Here is a 15,166-nt window from a genome sequence, read left to right on the forward strand (position 1 = left end):
ATCAGAGGAATAAAACACACCAGGTGAAAGTCTTTTGTCTTTGCCCAAATGTTCTTCTTTTACTTCATTCATTGTATAATGAATACAGTGACAGACAAATAAATACAGACAGAACAGCAGCTGAGGAGGAAGAGGAGGAGATGGTCGAGTGTTAGAGGACGGAAGAGTGAAAAGCTAACCACTTTGTCATCCTATAGGTCTGATTCTACCGAGTATAATGGCCACTGGAGTCGTTTCAATCATTAACAACTCAAGTGAAAAGTCTAATATGTCAGGACAAGAAAATGGAAAACAAGTGCAGGTAGGTAAGGTGGGAAAAAGCAGGGGGAAGAAGACGATGCAAGTTAACCCTCACACATAAATCTGCCTAAGATAGGAGTAACATACTTAAATCAATCAAAAGAATACAAAAAATTGCCTTTGATTTTGTTAGTTTTTACTTGAAAAAATACATTAAAAAGTAACAAATCAACTGAAAACAGTAGAGGTGGAAGCTTGACGTTAAAGGGGGCATCTTTAAAACGAAGTGTGCTTGGTTTAAGAATCCAAATCAAACACACTGCCACTTTTATATTTTAAATATGCACTCTTTTCCGCCGAGCTATGGGGGTGAACATACATGTGACTGAAAGGGGACGGGGTTTGTTTTTTTATTTATGCGAGTAGAAGATAGTTAGCCGAAGGGATGTGGATGCTGTCGATATTAAGACTTTTCTGCAGATTTGAGGAGGTTTTCTTTGCTCCTTCTCTTCACGTCCCAGTTGTAAACTCGTGCCATGTCTGAGGGGAGCGGTGAGTTGAGGAACAACAGCAGCAAAAGGGACCGCAGGACTTGGCAGAATAATTGATAGTAAGAAACAGTGGCAGGATATGTAAACTGTAAGATCTAAAAATACAAAGAGTATATTTATTTATTACATAATACAAACATAATAAAATCTCTAAAAATATTAATAATATTTCTGCAAAAATGAAATGGTTTCAAGGCATTAAATGTGAGGATTGGTTGTTTTCCTACATTTTAAAATCTACATTTTTTTGGGAAAATTGTGATGGTTATTCATGTTGGCATTCATTTTTGACTCTTGAAAATAGGCAGACTTTTATGACAAATTTAAAACTTCTTAAAAAGGTTCAGTTAATTAAAAAACTATATTTTTTCACTTACCTCAAGTATATAGGAATTTAGTTTGTCAATTTGGGTAACCTGACTTTATAGAGATTTTTTTAAATAAAGTTTAATACAATGTATGTTAAACCTTACGGGGCTTAATGCTTCTGGAAAATTGAGATTTTTTTTATAATTGTAGAAATTTTATTTAACCTTTAACCCTTAACCCTAACTTTTTCTTGGAAGTGTTGTACTCTTTTTTTAAATATTGTCACTTATTATTTAACTAAATACAAGAGACAATTGTGAGATCCTCTTACCAACAGATCGTATCGTTTAGCCAGCAGGTGTCACCGTTATCTAAATCAAATGCTCCTCAACAATGCACCATTTTCAAAACAATTGCTTTACAGTGATTAGGCACCTCAAATACCTGATTTTTCCACCCATCTTTATGGAAAACAATTTGTGTTGGTGTTGCAGAAACCTGTAAAAAACACCTTTAAAGTCGGTAAGCCAAACCTGAGTGGACTACATTGTGGAAGGATACTGACTTCGGTGGTGGTGAACTGGTCTCGCAGGAAGTCCAGATCATCCTCGAGTGTCTCGAGGTTACGAGATGCCGTAGACAGGTTCTTCTCCAGCAGAGCCTGGGCTTCATCGATGTCGTACTCTAACATGACGTTAGCCTTTGGAGGGGAATGTCGGGGTGGGCAGGAGTGAAACATGTGGAGAGGATATAAGTTATGGCGTTCACCATCGTCGCCTCCGACCTCTCATATTCGTCTCCGTAAAACTGCCCTCATGCAGGGTTGCAGACCACACATCAGAAAATAAATTGGACTTTAATCTAAGCGGTACTCACCCCTAACCATAGGCACACTTTATCGGTGGGCGGTACGGAAGCCTTGCAGTAAACATTGTCGGCCAATAGGAAGTGCGTCTCCATGGGCGTTGTGGTGTCCTGGGAAACAAAGCGTTACAGTAATGGTCAGAAGGAGTCTCTCTTTTTTTAACTGAAGCTGATGTTGAGACATTTTTGAGTCTAACGCAATGCTGAGAAAGATAAATGTGTCAGCATTAATCAAAATGCAAATTAAGAAATATACAACAAATATTTCCATTCATATGTAGATTTTTTTTGCAGCTAATGCATCTTTTTTTCTGTTAAGTTTCAAGGAAATTAAAGATGAAAAAACAATATTTTAAAAGAGAAATATTGAAGAAAATTGGCTGTTTCCTTTTAATAAATAGTCAAAACAAATAATAAAAGGAAATACAATGCATAACATAAAAACCGTAATTTAAATAATACCAATAATTTGTATCAGTTCAAATACCAAGTTTGCCATTTCAATAATAGTTTATTACGGGATACACACCTTCTTCTTCTGCATGTGTCGCAGGATTTCTAGCGTCTGTGTGATTTGTGGGATCTGGCTTTTCAACCTACACATAAAACGAATAAAAACATTTCAGTAGGAGCAGTCCTAGGAAAAAAATATCTGGTGTCAAATTATTTTCTGTCCTTTTCTTGGTGTTACCTGAATTTCTTCTGGGATAGGTTGAGCTCCATGTATTTATATTTCTGGAGCTGTTCGTCCAGCTTCCTCAGAGCAGCGTCTGCCGTCTCATTGCCTGGCTTTTTCATAAAGGAGTCCACATCCTCCTGTAGGACACAGCAAAAGAGACAGAACACAAAACATTAAAGCCTAACAGATAGAACTCCTAGCATAGATTTTTATTTGGGTCACTTTAAAATCATTTGTCAAGTTAGAAATCGACCAGGCTCTGTTGGGTACTTCTGATGATATAGCAACACCATTTTAATCAAACATTAACATATCATTCTCATTCAAAGGCTACAAATTGTGCAACTCGGTTAACAATTCACCCATAAAAAATGATTCCTACTTGTTTTTTTTACTGTTTACAGGAAAGGGATGATTAACTGAGGTACTTCAATTCAAAGATCTACAGCAGTGCAATACTATAAGCAGCTGTAATTTATATTTTACAAAAACACTGACTGATTATACTTTCACATGCTGATGATAAGTTACAAATTTCCTACTTAATGCACGACATGCATCCGTAGTGGAGTATTTTAACAGTGTTGTTAGTACTTTTGCTTAAGTATATAATGTGAACTATCCTTCCACAGTATTGATATTTCCTGAAAAGGGAAGATGTTGTAGGCAGCTAATGCTAATTTAGTCAAACTGTCATTAGCAGAGCATGTTTTACTAACAAGTAGTTATCTACAATATTTTAAAGCCTACAGAGGAAAATAGGTGCAGTAAAATGAGGAGGCAGCTCCCACACACACAGCCTCTGGGATGATGTCCATAGATGGACGTGAGGAGCCGCCCTGCACACTGCAGGAATAGCATTAAGCTAACTAGCTCGTAGCCAGCATGACGCGCCCACACACAAACCACAACAATAACATGCGTGTTTTCACCCCTCAGACGTCAATGTGGAGTTTTGACAACCTAAAGCAGTAAATGTCAGCTTTTACGCACCACAAAAAATGCTTCGGGGATCCCGAGATGCTTTTTCTTTGTCGCCTGAACGGCATTGCTGGTGTCTATGGTCGCCGCCATGTTGGAGAGAGGCTACTCCTTCTTCCTACTTTACGTACAAGTTTGTGCGTCATCGCGTCATCACGTCAGTGCGTAAAGCAGGGTAAAGGATCGGCTGCCTCTAGTGGCCGCAGACTGCAACTACTGGTGGTGTCAAATACTGTATAGTATAAGTAAGGATAAGTAAAGAAAGATACTTTACTCAAAGGACCTTTATGTAGAATAAAGGGGTGTTTATCTATTCCATCATCATGGGTGATTGAAAAAACTCCAAGCCGTGTGCACCATGATGCAAAGATGCATGGAAATGTACTGTCACTGATCTGGATGCAAAGGAGATATTTGGAATTAAATTTGCAATTGTTCTCACTGCTTGGACAAGTAAAACCCATCTGTCTTCAGTCGTTTTGTAGAAGTTTATTAATGTAATCACAGAAAATGGCTTTATAAATGACTGAAATATGCAGAGACTAATCAAAACAAGCATAACTTTTAAATAATTCTGGTATTTTCTAATGTTTGAATAGGATTTTAATCAGATGGCCCAAAAGAAATTTCACACAAACACAACAAAATATGTGTTTTAAGGAACACAGTTTGATTCAGGTTCTACTGTTGGAGCTTAGGTTTCCTCCTTCTCTGGAAGCTTGCTCCAGCGCAGTTCAAACTCTTCAGTGGCACCCAGATTTGTTTTCACCTATGCATCAAAACAGAGTTACAAACATTTTATTTTGAGTTAAAGGTGTTTTATGAGGAAGGGTTTGTGTTTTTACACCAGGTATAATTTCGTGACTTTGTACAAGTTGCCAGGAATTCGTCAAAGCTGTGAAAAGTCACCGTTTTCAAGATGGACTCCAACACAGCGGGATCCGCCATGTCCACAGAGTCGTCAGCCCCCAGCTTCACCTTAACCAAATACTTCTTCAGTGGATCTAGAAAAAATAAAAAAGCAACAATATTTTAGCCTACTTAACGGAATAGTTAATCATTTTTGGGAAGTATGCTCATCTTTACAAAGAGTAGGAGAGTAGAAGAGAAACTATACATTTTTTATGAAACACTACAAAAAAAGGTGTGAATTAAACACAGCCTGCAAATGCATCTGTCCTAATATACAAAATAATGTCCCTATAACCCAATTATTCTGAAATACAATGCACATCAGTAGTAGTCCTCATGACTGCACATGTTAAACTTCAACAGTAAATATCATCCAGTAGGTTGTGATGGTAGAAAAGCTTTTTACCAGAGTAGCAAACGAAGGGCAGTTGTTCAGTACATTCCTTGTCTACTATTCCCAGAGGTTTGCTGTTGACCTCCAGTGTAGCACAACGACTGGCTCCATGGATTTGGGGCTCCTGAGGTCTCCAGGGTATGAAGGAGGGTTCCCTCCCATCGGACCACACCAAGGTCTCCTGTGTCAGCCCAATCCAGATCTGGCTCTGGTTGAAAACATCTATTAGCGCCTCGTTTTCAAGCTGGTTTCGAACTCTGGCCAGGTCTGTGTGCCGCTCCCTGCAGAAAGCCTGAGCCGAGGGCCAGTCCCTGAAGTCATCCCCCATAATAAACCTCTTAGAGGTATCAGGTTTCGGATTCTGCAAATGACATTAGTTCTTTTTATTTTATATTTATTATTATTTTTGTTTGTATTTTATTATTTATTGCATTTATTTGTATTATTATCTTTTATTTTATTATAATTGTTTGATCTTATCATCCTTGTGTTTATCATCTTGGGTATTATCTGAGTTTCTCTCTTCTTCTGTTGCTGCTATAACACCTGAATTTCCCTACAGGGATTAATAAAGGTCCATCTTATCTTATCTTAACCTGATATATCAATTAAATTGCTTATCACGCTGTTTTTAAATGTTCGGATACCAAATAATACCAATAAACCCCAATGACATGAGACCTGAGAGTCAAATCCAACTAGAAAATCACAAACCTTTTCATAATATAACAAAATATTTGAAAAAACAACAATTTTACTGACATTTCTTAGTAAAAAATAAACATTTTAGAGCAGCAATTCTTTAAAAAATATCTTTATTTTCTGTGGGTTTTTGAATTTTTCAATCAAATCTAAATTAGTCATTGTGTTCGGACCACAGAGCACTGCTAGAGTATCATTCTTACCTCTGTAGCAGATGAATTTCAAAGTAGTTTTGCAATTTCCAGCATACCACTCTCCAGAGAGTTTTGTGTACCCACAACCGTATCCTTTGGGTTCATCACTCGCCCATTTCCAGTAAGCCGGTTCTCCCTCTTTGTGGTCGTCGGCGTCGGACACTGACCATCCCCAGCTTTTGTACAAACCTATGAAGACTTGGGAGGCGTCAGACCCCACCAGACTAGCTAGTTCCTCCAGGTCCTGCTCGTCGTTGACGGTGGCCAAGTCGGTGTGATTTTCGCTGCAGTACTGTTGGGCCTCCAGCCAAGTTTTGGACTCTTTGATGAAGTGGTACCGAGGATGATGAAGAGGAGACACAAAGTGGAACACACCTTTGGACAGGGGTTGAAGAAGTACAACCATGTAAAAACAATGTATGGGTTCCCCCCTCCAAAGGGTCTCTGTAAGAACATTTACGGCCGTAAAAAATAGATACAAACTGAGTTCTGCTTCACAAACTTGTATTTTCACTTTGGACCTCTCTTATTTTTTGTGAGGTATTGGATTTGTTTAGATTTTTGGAGCCTTAAAGACGTATTTAATTGAAACAATGATAAACTTCTAACACAAGGAGGCAAGACTACCTTCAGAGGAACTGCAATTCATGGTCACAAACCAATACATTGGAAACTCCTGATTTAATCTTTAGCAGATTATTGGATTTTATAAGATTATCATGTGTTCTTTTATTTGAAATCTTAGTTTTTAAAGGATCTTAAAGTGTAAGTAAGTAAAAGATCTTGAGTAAAATGCAGGATGCAAAAGTATGGTAAAGGTCAATAAAAGAGTAGCTTTAGGCCGTTTATAATCATGTGTTACAGCAAGATGTTCATCACTACCTCACCTGAGAGTAGCACAATGCCAATCATTCGTCTATCCATGGTTTGCAATTTCTATAGGAGAATAAAACAACACATATAGATGATTCAAACTGATTATCTTCAAGACAAACTAATGGATAATTCAGATTGACAGCATAAAATTGTGATGATAAAACGTACCTCTGAAGAAGAAATCAGACCGACGAGAACAAGCTGCCCAGACACTGACTGAGTAATCGAGTACTGCACTCTTTATTTAAGTTTCTTAATCCTCCTTGCATGAGTTGACGTATGTCCTCTCACAATGCAAAGCACATGGAAACAGGGGCGCTCTGTCGGGACGGATGCAAACGTTTTTGCAAAACAGAAAAGGTTTCTGGGACACGATTTAAACTCGTTTTTTTTATTTCAAAAACGAATCACCAGGTGGAACACACAACAAAAACAAGACACAAACAAATATGCTAGCCAAACATGCTAGCCGTAGCATTGCTCTCAATCATATGGTCGTTCTTTTTTTATCTTAAACTGTAATCAGCATCCCAAAAGTCTTTGTAATGTCAATGACAACAATGCATGGCACCACACCACCAGACATATCAGGTATATTCAAGCACAAGTTTGATGATTAGTTTAGGTTTGGCATTCGACATCATGGCGTAAAATTGTCCGGGATTGGAATTATTGTTCCTTCATTTGAGATCAATCTTCTCTCGTCTATAGGTCGAAAGCAACAGTTAAACAATTCCCATTAGGCCTTAAAGGTTCAAAATGGCTTGTATTGAGGTTGTGGGGTCATTATGATCTTTGAAACTGTTGGTAATATGTACAGTAAAAACCTAGATACCAACCAAACTAGACTAAATGTTCAGCTGGAAGCAGTGATAGGCTCAACCTCAAGTCTCATGATTGACAGCTTTGATAACCAATGGTGCTGCATTCTTCCCATCATCAAAAACACCCGGGCTGAAGAAGGGGAAGATCCTCTCGGAGAACATACACCCAGTGAAGCTGTAGATGTGAGCCCCGGCCTCCACGTCGAAGAACGACACGGTTCCCTCTTCATAATCCACGAACACTCCCACCGTCTGCGGCTTCTTCTTCAGGGACAGAAGGACCGAGGGAGAGTCCAAAGCGCGGTACTCCTCCCCGTTCCTAAGACGCACTGTCCAATAGCCGTTCTCCGGTTTGGAGGTGATCATCCCCTTCCTGTTGATGGACTCCTTGACCACGCCAAGGTCCCAGAAGGTCTTGGCCCCAACCGCAACCTGACGAATGATGAAGAGAGTAAAAAACTTTGAACATGGAAACTAGAAAGTAGATTTTGATGGCTCCATACTCAAATTAACAATTGATTTATACACAAAAGAGTCCCTGACCTCAAAGTAGAACCTCCCGGACAAGTAACCTCTCTTGCTCACAATGCAGATGACGGGGTCGAAGCGTTGGGGGTTGTCGGGCACGATGTGCAAAAGCTCGCCTCGGCCCGCCTGCTTCCCGTCAGCGGACAGGACGATGTTTGGATGGGCGGTTTCTGGGTCTAAAACCACGTCGACTACGGAGATAAGAGAAGTTAAATTAATAGACAATAGGCGATTTCTCTCCCATTAGGTGAGTTTAGTTCAGTTCTTAACCGAAAGTAATGCATGTTGTGCTGGCTGGAAAATGCTTTGTGACACAACCACAAGTAGGCAGCATATTACTTCAACTTCTGCATAGCAATCCAATACGCCAGTGTGCACTTCACCTAATCAATTATTTAAAGTGAGGTCCTACCTGCATATCTGTGCATCTTCTTCATCTCTGCCAGGACGAAAATGAGACATTCTAGTTACAGAAAACACAACTATAGAGAGGATAAATTAAGTCATAAGAATAACTGCAATATTTCATGATTAGTTAAATGGCAGCGCATGTTCTACCTTCTTTCTTCAGACCATCCAGTTCTTTACTCAGAGTGTTGTCCAGTTTGGACAGGGCTCCCCTCACCGTCCCCACACAGAGCTCAGGGTGAACGCCGATCTCTGTCCACACTTTGGTGGGTGGGGACGACATAAGAGAGGGTGACTTCTACATGAGGGAAACACAGAGAAGAAATGTGAATAAACTGTAACCCAAAAGATCCAGTTTTGACCAATTTCGCAAGAATTTTAACCTGTAAAACATGCAGATGGTCCTCAGAGTCCCTCAGCTCCTCCAGCTCAGAGTTTCTCCTCTGCAGTTCAGTGATTTCCTGTTTCAGCTCACCAACCAGCTCTTCTGCTCTCCTCTCCGCAGCTTTCTGCTTCTCCGTGATCTCCGTGTTGACTTCAGTGTGTCTCTCGTGGACGGAGCGAATCAGAGAAGTGAAGAGACGGTCGCTCTCCTTCAACTCCTTCTCTGCACTCGTCTGGACAGTAAAAAAAAATGAGAATAAGTCACATTTTAAAATGTATGCTGTCATGCTCAGAAGTAACTTGCCATGAAAAGACTTCTCTACATCTTGGTAGCTGTGTGTAATGTTGTGCTTGCGTCCTTGTCATCAGTTTGTTTTCTTTAAATGAATAAAGATCTCATTTAACTTGATTAGGACTCACGTTGCTGAGCTTCAAACAGTTTTTGATCTCCTCCACTTTCTTCATGCGCTCCTGGATCAGCTGCTGGAAATCTGCTTCAGTATTCTTTATTTTGACCTGTAAGACATACATGCACAAAGAGAACTTGGAAAATATTCTCAATTTCATTGCCTATCACGAAGGATAAGGTCTTGTCTGACTGTTTGAACATTACAAGTGTCAGCACCACAGTTTCATGCCTTTAAAAATGTGTAGGTTCTATAGCTGCAGTCTCCCTAATGTCCAGCAGGGGGAGGAAGTCCAATTGTATAGAGAAAGTGACTCTACTTCTTAATTGATTTATTACCACAATCAATACTTTCCTAAAGACTTTATGGTCTTAATAGCTTATTGTAACAGTTCTTTAATACAGCATGATGTCCATTTTTTATAAAAGTAAGAGTCCCAGTCACCATTTAGAGTAAAATAGACAATACATCCGGGTATGTTTAAGGTCAGGATAACCTTTGCCTGTATTCTCATGGTCTGCATTGACTTTGTACACCTGGGTCTGAACACTCTTATAACACATAGTCCACTTTGAGTTTACCTTCCTCTCCCCACTCTCGTCCTCTATCGTGACGGCCTGGTGATCTTTGTGCTCGGTCTCGGTGCAGAACTGGCACACACACTTCTGTTCGTCCCTGCAGAACATCTCCAGCAGCCTCTCGTGCTTCTTGCACATCCTCTCCTGCAGGTTCTTCACCGGATCGATCAGCTTGTGGATCTTCAAGGTGGCGACTCTCTGGTGGGGCTCCAGGTGGGACTCACAGTACGACGTCAGACACACCAGGCAGGACTTCAGCGCCTTCACCTGCATGGAGGTGGCCGCGCAGACATCACACGCCACCTCCCCTGGTTTGGCGGCGCACAGCGGGGAAGCGGACTTACACACTATGATATTTCTCAATGTGTCCGCCAGTTCTTTGAAGGCTGTGTTGATGCTTGTTTCAGGCCGGGAGGTGAAGGATTTGCTACAGGTGGGGCACTTGCAGACCTCACTGCTGTCCCACACATTCTCGATGCAGGCCTGGCAGAAGTTGTGTCCGCAGGGAGTGGTGACGGGGTCGGTGAACACTTGCTGACAGATTGTACACTGGAACTGTTTTTCTGGTAACATGTTACCCGAGGAAGCCATTCTCTGCAGAACCATAAAGAAATAGGAAGTTAGGTGCACAGGATGATGTAAAGAGGAAGTGCATGCAAAGATGTATATCCACAGAACAAATATTATACAGCACTGTGTATATTTGAGTTTGGATTTATACACCCTGCACTGTTGGGAGTGCATGGCGTAGTGTATTAGTCATTGTTTTTCTTGGCTAAATACACACGACAGACCAGACACACCCTCACTTCCCTCAGAAAATATCCACATAATTACACAAGTGCATCAACACCCCATTACTGACGGAAGAAACAAATAAGGGTATTAAAGTTGTATAACTGCCACAATGCTTGAGAGGGTTGTATTCAACTGAAAAGCCTTGTAAATATAAGTGTTACTTTTATTTTTTTACAAATGCATACAATAAATTTGCTTTTGGTATTTATGCATTTCAGGATACCCATTATGCTAATTAGCTAACACTTTCTGATCACAACATTATTATCGTAAAATGCTTTTATTTGAGGTATATTCTTTGTTAAATGTACTCCAAAATCTTCCATCCTACCTGATGAAAGATCATTTTGTGTTACAGGTCTGTTACAGTATGTCTCTTTTTATTGGCAATCACAACAGATCCTATGTTAGCATGCTAGCCTAACTTTATCCATTCAATATGAAGCTACACAGCTAGCAACTTGTTAGCTTAGACTTCAAACAGCTGACCTGGCTATCTCCTAAAGCAAACGTAATCCACTTAGCAGGATATCTAAAACATACTGATAACATAGCAGGCCTATATCTTGGTTTTTAAACACTAAAACACTTATCTTAAATCTTATAAGGCCTGTTCCCTACACACACATTTAAAGAGTAAGGCTTAAGGGCTTTACACAGACCTGAATAATCAAACTGCACAAAATAATGGGAAAAAACACTTTAAACCCACTTTAAGACAACCAAATATAGTACATTTCCATGTCAACATACAGTAAAGTGGCATATTTGTCAGCTTTCAGACTATAAAAGTACTGTTTTCCCTCTTAAATCATTCACCTCATCAGTTTTTAAACTGATTTACTTTACTTTCATTCACCTGCCAAGTTTCCCCCCACCAAACAGATCATATTCTGTATCTGTTATCAAATATCTCTCATACTTACAGCTGCTTCTCTTCCGTGAAGATATGGTCAGTCACACTCCTGTCCTCTGTGACGGAGCAGGTGACCCCTGCTTTATGAATGAGCGTGAGTACAGCTGTGTAACAGGAACACCAGTTATTCATCGGCTCCAACCCTCCCTCTTACCGAGCAAAACACTGGTTTCTCTCTCAGTTTTACTACCTAATCCTTCAATAGCAGCATTTACGACACAGCCTTCCATTAGTGACTGTATTTTATTATGCTCCCATGTTGTGGAAGACATTTGTGTGTGCATATATGATCATGGAAACACAGTAATAGCAGCTCCCACCCAGGGAAGTTGTGTGTTTAACCTCATGGGTGTGGTGTGTGGAGTCCAATGGTTAAGATTTTCCATTTATGACACACCTGAAACACAGTTTACACCACAGCCTGACCTGAGGAATGCTGCAAGTCTGCCTGTTACCTGTAAAACGTCCTTATTAACACTTGGATAAGCACCAAAAAGAGAAGCACATAAGGTTACAGTCAGGTAATAGTTGCTCATTGACAGGTTAAAGATCATGTGACAGGTGTGTGATGGGACCTTTAAAAGTCATAAAGTACAAACAGGATATGCTATAACAATGCACATATAACTACAAATGATGTGTACTTTAGTCCTGAATTATAATGATGTTCAATTTGTGCTGCATGTATTATGTTTGGGTCGATTTAAGCTTTTGAGTTGAAGCATAACTTGTTTTTTACCCACTGTTATTAAATATATTTTCATAATTTAGTGTTCCTGGGTGTCTGTTTTGCGAGTGATAGACTCACTTTGATGAGGAACTTCATTAGAAAGGTCCACAAGTGAATCAGCTACACAAAGTATATTTATTTTCACAATAATAATCCTTTTAAACCACTGCTGGAACAGAAGTGAATCGAGGAAATGAATGCTTTTAAATCATTCTTTTAACACTTCCTGACAGCTCCACTCGATGGCAGTGAAGTACAATGCAGTCAGACGGGGTTTTTTGGTTGTAATGTGTGGGAATAACACCACATTAAGTTCACTTCTCTTACACGGTGTGTGCAAAGTCGCAGGTTAACCTTACCTAACAAACCCTAAAAGCTGCTAAGGCAGGGATTCTTTTTATAATTAGACATAATTGGTGGTTTAATTCAACACAAAAAGTCCCTTGGTTATGCAAGTAAAGAGAGTATGTCGTAAGGCCAATTTAAACTTGTGCGCACTAATTGACCACGTACCGTTAATCTAATTTAGAAATGTTCTAGTGTCTGAGATACAATCATCCAGGCTGAATAACTTCTATGTTAAACTAATAAGCATAGATTTTCAAGCAGTGAGGACATGTCAGACACAATGAACCAAAAATAAATTAACGACTTAACGAGACGTTCTCATTACATCACCAGAAGCAATGTTTCACTCAGTAGGAGTTCATAATAGGTGTGTAGAAGTTTATATGTGTGTGTGTGTGTGTGTGTGTGTGTGTGTGTGTGTGTGTGTGTGTGTGTGTGTGTGTGTGTGTGTGTGTGTGTGTGTGTGTGTGTGTGTGTGTGTGTGTGTGTGTGTGTGTGTGTGCAGGTGAAAAGACCACCTCTAAGTTTCCGTTAAATTACCCCTTTTTCAACGTATTTTTACAGCAATTCATTTTTTTGCACAACAGAAAATTGCAACCACGTCCGACCTCAGCCTCTCAGCGGTTGTTTCCCTCAGCTTTGTGCTTTGGTGGACACACCTTAAGCCGGATAACTGTATGTGATTACATGTGCTGTCATTGTTTAGTGTACCAGACCGAATTCCAAATCCACTGCTATTGAAATGGTTGAATATTATAGGGGGGAGGGTGCCAAATCTGGCAGTAGACGTACCTTCTCTGCCAGATATGGAAGCCCCCCTTTAGATGTTCACCTTATGCGCCCAGAGTGAAATGCTTTTGTGTGCATGAACTAGAGGGGAACTGCAAACACCAGTGTGATTTTGATAACTGTATGAATATCCTGGAATAAGTTAAAGGACGGGTGCCAAATCTGCCAGATATGGAAGCCCCCAGTATTAAAGGGTCAGAAAAATCGACTTATTTGGTTGTATGAGTTGGAGGACGTGTTACAGCTGTTAGAGCAGATGACGAGATATAAGATGAGATGATAATGCAGTCATCCTCCTTTTGTATCTCTCAGAGGCATCAGGGAGAAGTCTTACAACACACACGTCAACATTCATGTGGTTCCTGGGGAATTTGAACAAAAATAAATCCCACATCTCAACTCTATATGCTGGGATTTTCCAGGTTCAGTAGGACAGTGTCACAGTACACCTGCATGCTGCCTTTCCAAGGTGTTGATGGCATTACACAAAATAATGCACTTACACAGTAGGTGGCAACCTGGACAGGTTCTCTTTTCACAAGTGTTGGAAACCCCGCTGCAGATGCAGCTTGGCCTCTGTATATTCCCAGGTTTCCACAGCACTTTATTTGTCGTTCAGAGTGTCTGCACTAAGCTGTCTCACTACCTCCAGTCTGAAAATGGTATATCATTAAAGATTTTCAAGGTTACATGGGTTTATTTTATACCTAGCATGACTGGTATGCTAACAGTAAAGAAGTTAACTTACATTGTTGTCATTCAAGAACGTTAAAGCCTAAATGATTAAGTATATGAACATGGTTGTGTCGTTGGTCGGGAAAGGACATCTTCAATCCCCTGTTTGATGCCTTTTAATGAGGAATGTTGAGGTGGAAGATGGTGATGTTACAAAACAAATAGTTTCTTGTCCTAAAGAAGTTGATTTCATTCGTTCAGCATGAATCAAACCATGTTTAGCAAATCCAGCCTTACCATCTAGACATGACTCTCGTTCAGCAAGCTAACCCAGAAGTACAAACACTGAGCAAAAGAACAAACCCAAACTAAGACATGGAGACACGTGGTGTGTTTACATGGACCTTGGTAGTGCACTATTAATCTAATTGCTAAAGACAAATAGGTCCAATTGGATTAAAAAGAAAAGCCCAAGCTGTAAGGCAATCAGCAAAAGTTAGCCATGACCTAATTGGGAGAGAAAGTAAACAGTAAAAATAATTAAACACATGTGATGGAAACTTCTGAAGCAATGGAGAGGAAAATCAGAGAGACACGGGAGAGCAGGAACTTGATGTCAAAACACTGTTGGGTTTATTCGGAGTTACGGCCGGAGAATTGACAAGACATTTGCGGTAGACACGAGTTGCCACAGCGGTTCCCAATCCAATTCTGAAGAACTCAACAACAGGAAGAGGTTTTAACTAGTTCCAAATGGCTAATCAACATTCTTCAAAAGCCCAACTAAACAAGCTCAGACAATACGTTTAACTTAAACTGTCATCTAGGTTACAGATAAGGTGTTTACCGGAGCATAGTGGGCCAGATAAACTGGAGCTAGCTGTGCTTAAACAATAAAGCCAATCTTAGGTCAGCATGAGCTTGTACCCACTGTGGGAACAACAAGGCTTCGGAAGCCCAGGCTGCCCTCCTCCTTAATGAAGATAACAGCACCTGCAAGGCCGTAGAGCCAGGTCAGAGGAGGACAGAGAGAAGAGATGCAAATGAGCTAAAGATTTACAAGTTTACACAAAATATTC

General features: G+C 40.1%; 3 protein-coding genes across 3 annotated transcripts; all 3 read right to left on the minus strand.

The window, feature by feature from the left end:
* Positions 1 to 414: 414 nt before the first annotated feature.
* On the minus strand, positions 415 to 3,776 carry vbp1 (von Hippel-Lindau binding protein 1). The gene is made up of 6 exons (XM_063900456.1): positions 3,637 to 3,776; positions 2,656 to 2,780; positions 2,494 to 2,560; positions 1,977 to 2,075; positions 1,662 to 1,800; positions 415 to 780 (listed from the first exon to the last, which is right to left on the minus strand). The coding sequence occupies exons 1-6, from the start codon at positions 3,715 to 3,717 to the stop codon at positions 704 to 706; spliced, it is 588 nt and encodes a 195-aa protein (XP_063756526.1). The 5' UTR covers positions 3,718 to 3,776; the 3' UTR covers positions 415 to 703.
* Positions 3,777 to 4,098: 322 nt separating this feature from the next.
* LOC134876290 (putative C-type lectin domain family 20 member A) lies at positions 4,099 to 6,884 on the minus strand. Its single transcript, XM_063901279.1, has 5 exons — positions 6,871 to 6,884; positions 6,714 to 6,762; positions 5,795 to 6,201; positions 4,943 to 5,291; positions 4,099 to 4,628 (listed from the first exon to the last, which is right to left on the minus strand). Exons 2-5 carry the CDS (start codon positions 6,748 to 6,750, stop codon positions 4,444 to 4,446), a joined length of 978 nt encoding a protein of 325 aa, XP_063757349.1. The 5' UTR covers positions 6,751 to 6,762; positions 6,871 to 6,884; the 3' UTR covers positions 4,099 to 4,443.
* Positions 6,885 to 7,077: 193 nt separating this feature from the next.
* Positions 7,078 to 11,866, minus strand: LOC134875965 (E3 ubiquitin-protein ligase TRIM39-like). The gene is made up of 8 exons (XM_063900755.1): positions 11,556 to 11,866; positions 9,835 to 10,425; positions 9,267 to 9,362; positions 8,846 to 9,079; positions 8,613 to 8,760; positions 8,467 to 8,493; positions 8,070 to 8,245; positions 7,078 to 7,958 (listed from the first exon to the last, which is right to left on the minus strand). The coding sequence occupies exons 2-8, from the start codon at positions 10,420 to 10,422 to the stop codon at positions 7,587 to 7,589; spliced, it is 1,641 nt and encodes a 546-aa protein (XP_063756825.1). The 5' UTR covers positions 10,423 to 10,425; positions 11,556 to 11,866; the 3' UTR covers positions 7,078 to 7,586.
* Positions 11,867 to 15,166: the final 3,300 nt, after the last annotated feature.

Source organism: Eleginops maclovinus, chromosome 14 (assembly GCF_036324505.1).
Source record: "Eleginops maclovinus isolate JMC-PN-2008 ecotype Puerto Natales chromosome 14, JC_Emac_rtc_rv5, whole genome shotgun sequence".
In the NCBI taxonomy this organism is placed as follows: domain Eukaryota; kingdom Metazoa; phylum Chordata; class Actinopteri; order Perciformes; family Eleginopidae; genus Eleginops; species Eleginops maclovinus.

Coding starts and splice junctions, on each gene's coding strand:
- LOC134876290 (XM_063901279.1), bottom strand. CDS start 6,750: ATGGATAGACGAATGATTGGCATTGTGCTACTCTCAG. Junction 6,202..6,713: donor TGGCATTGTGCTACTCTCAG/GTGAGGTAGTGA, acceptor CCCTGTCCAAAG/GTGTGTTCCACTTTGTGTCT. Junction 4,629..4,942: donor GCCCTTCGTTTGCTACTCTG/GTAAAAAGCTTT, acceptor TATTTTTTCTAG/ATCCACTGAAGAAGTATTTG.
- vbp1 (XM_063900456.1), bottom strand. CDS start 3,717: ATGGCGGCGACCATAGACACCAGCAATGCCGTTCAGGCGACAAAGAAA. Junction 1,801..1,976: donor AAGTGTGCCTATGGTTAGGG/GTGAGTACCGCT, acceptor TCCCCTCCAAAG/GCTAACGTCATGTTAGAGTA. Junction 781..1,661: donor GTTCACCACCACCGAAGTCA/GTATCCTTCCAC, acceptor CGCTCCCCTCAG/ACATGGCACGAGTTTACAAC.
- LOC134875965 (XM_063900755.1), bottom strand. CDS start 10,422: ATGGCTTCCTCGGGTAACATGTTACCAGAAAAACAGTTCCAGTGTACA. Junction 8,761..8,845: donor ACCATCTGCATGTTTTACAG/GTTAAAATTCTT, acceptor TCCCTCATGTAG/AAGTCACCCTCTCTTATGTC. Junction 8,494..8,612: donor GGATGGTCTGAAGAAAGAAG/GTAGAACATGCG, acceptor TCGTCCTGGCAG/AGATGAAGAAGATGCACAGA.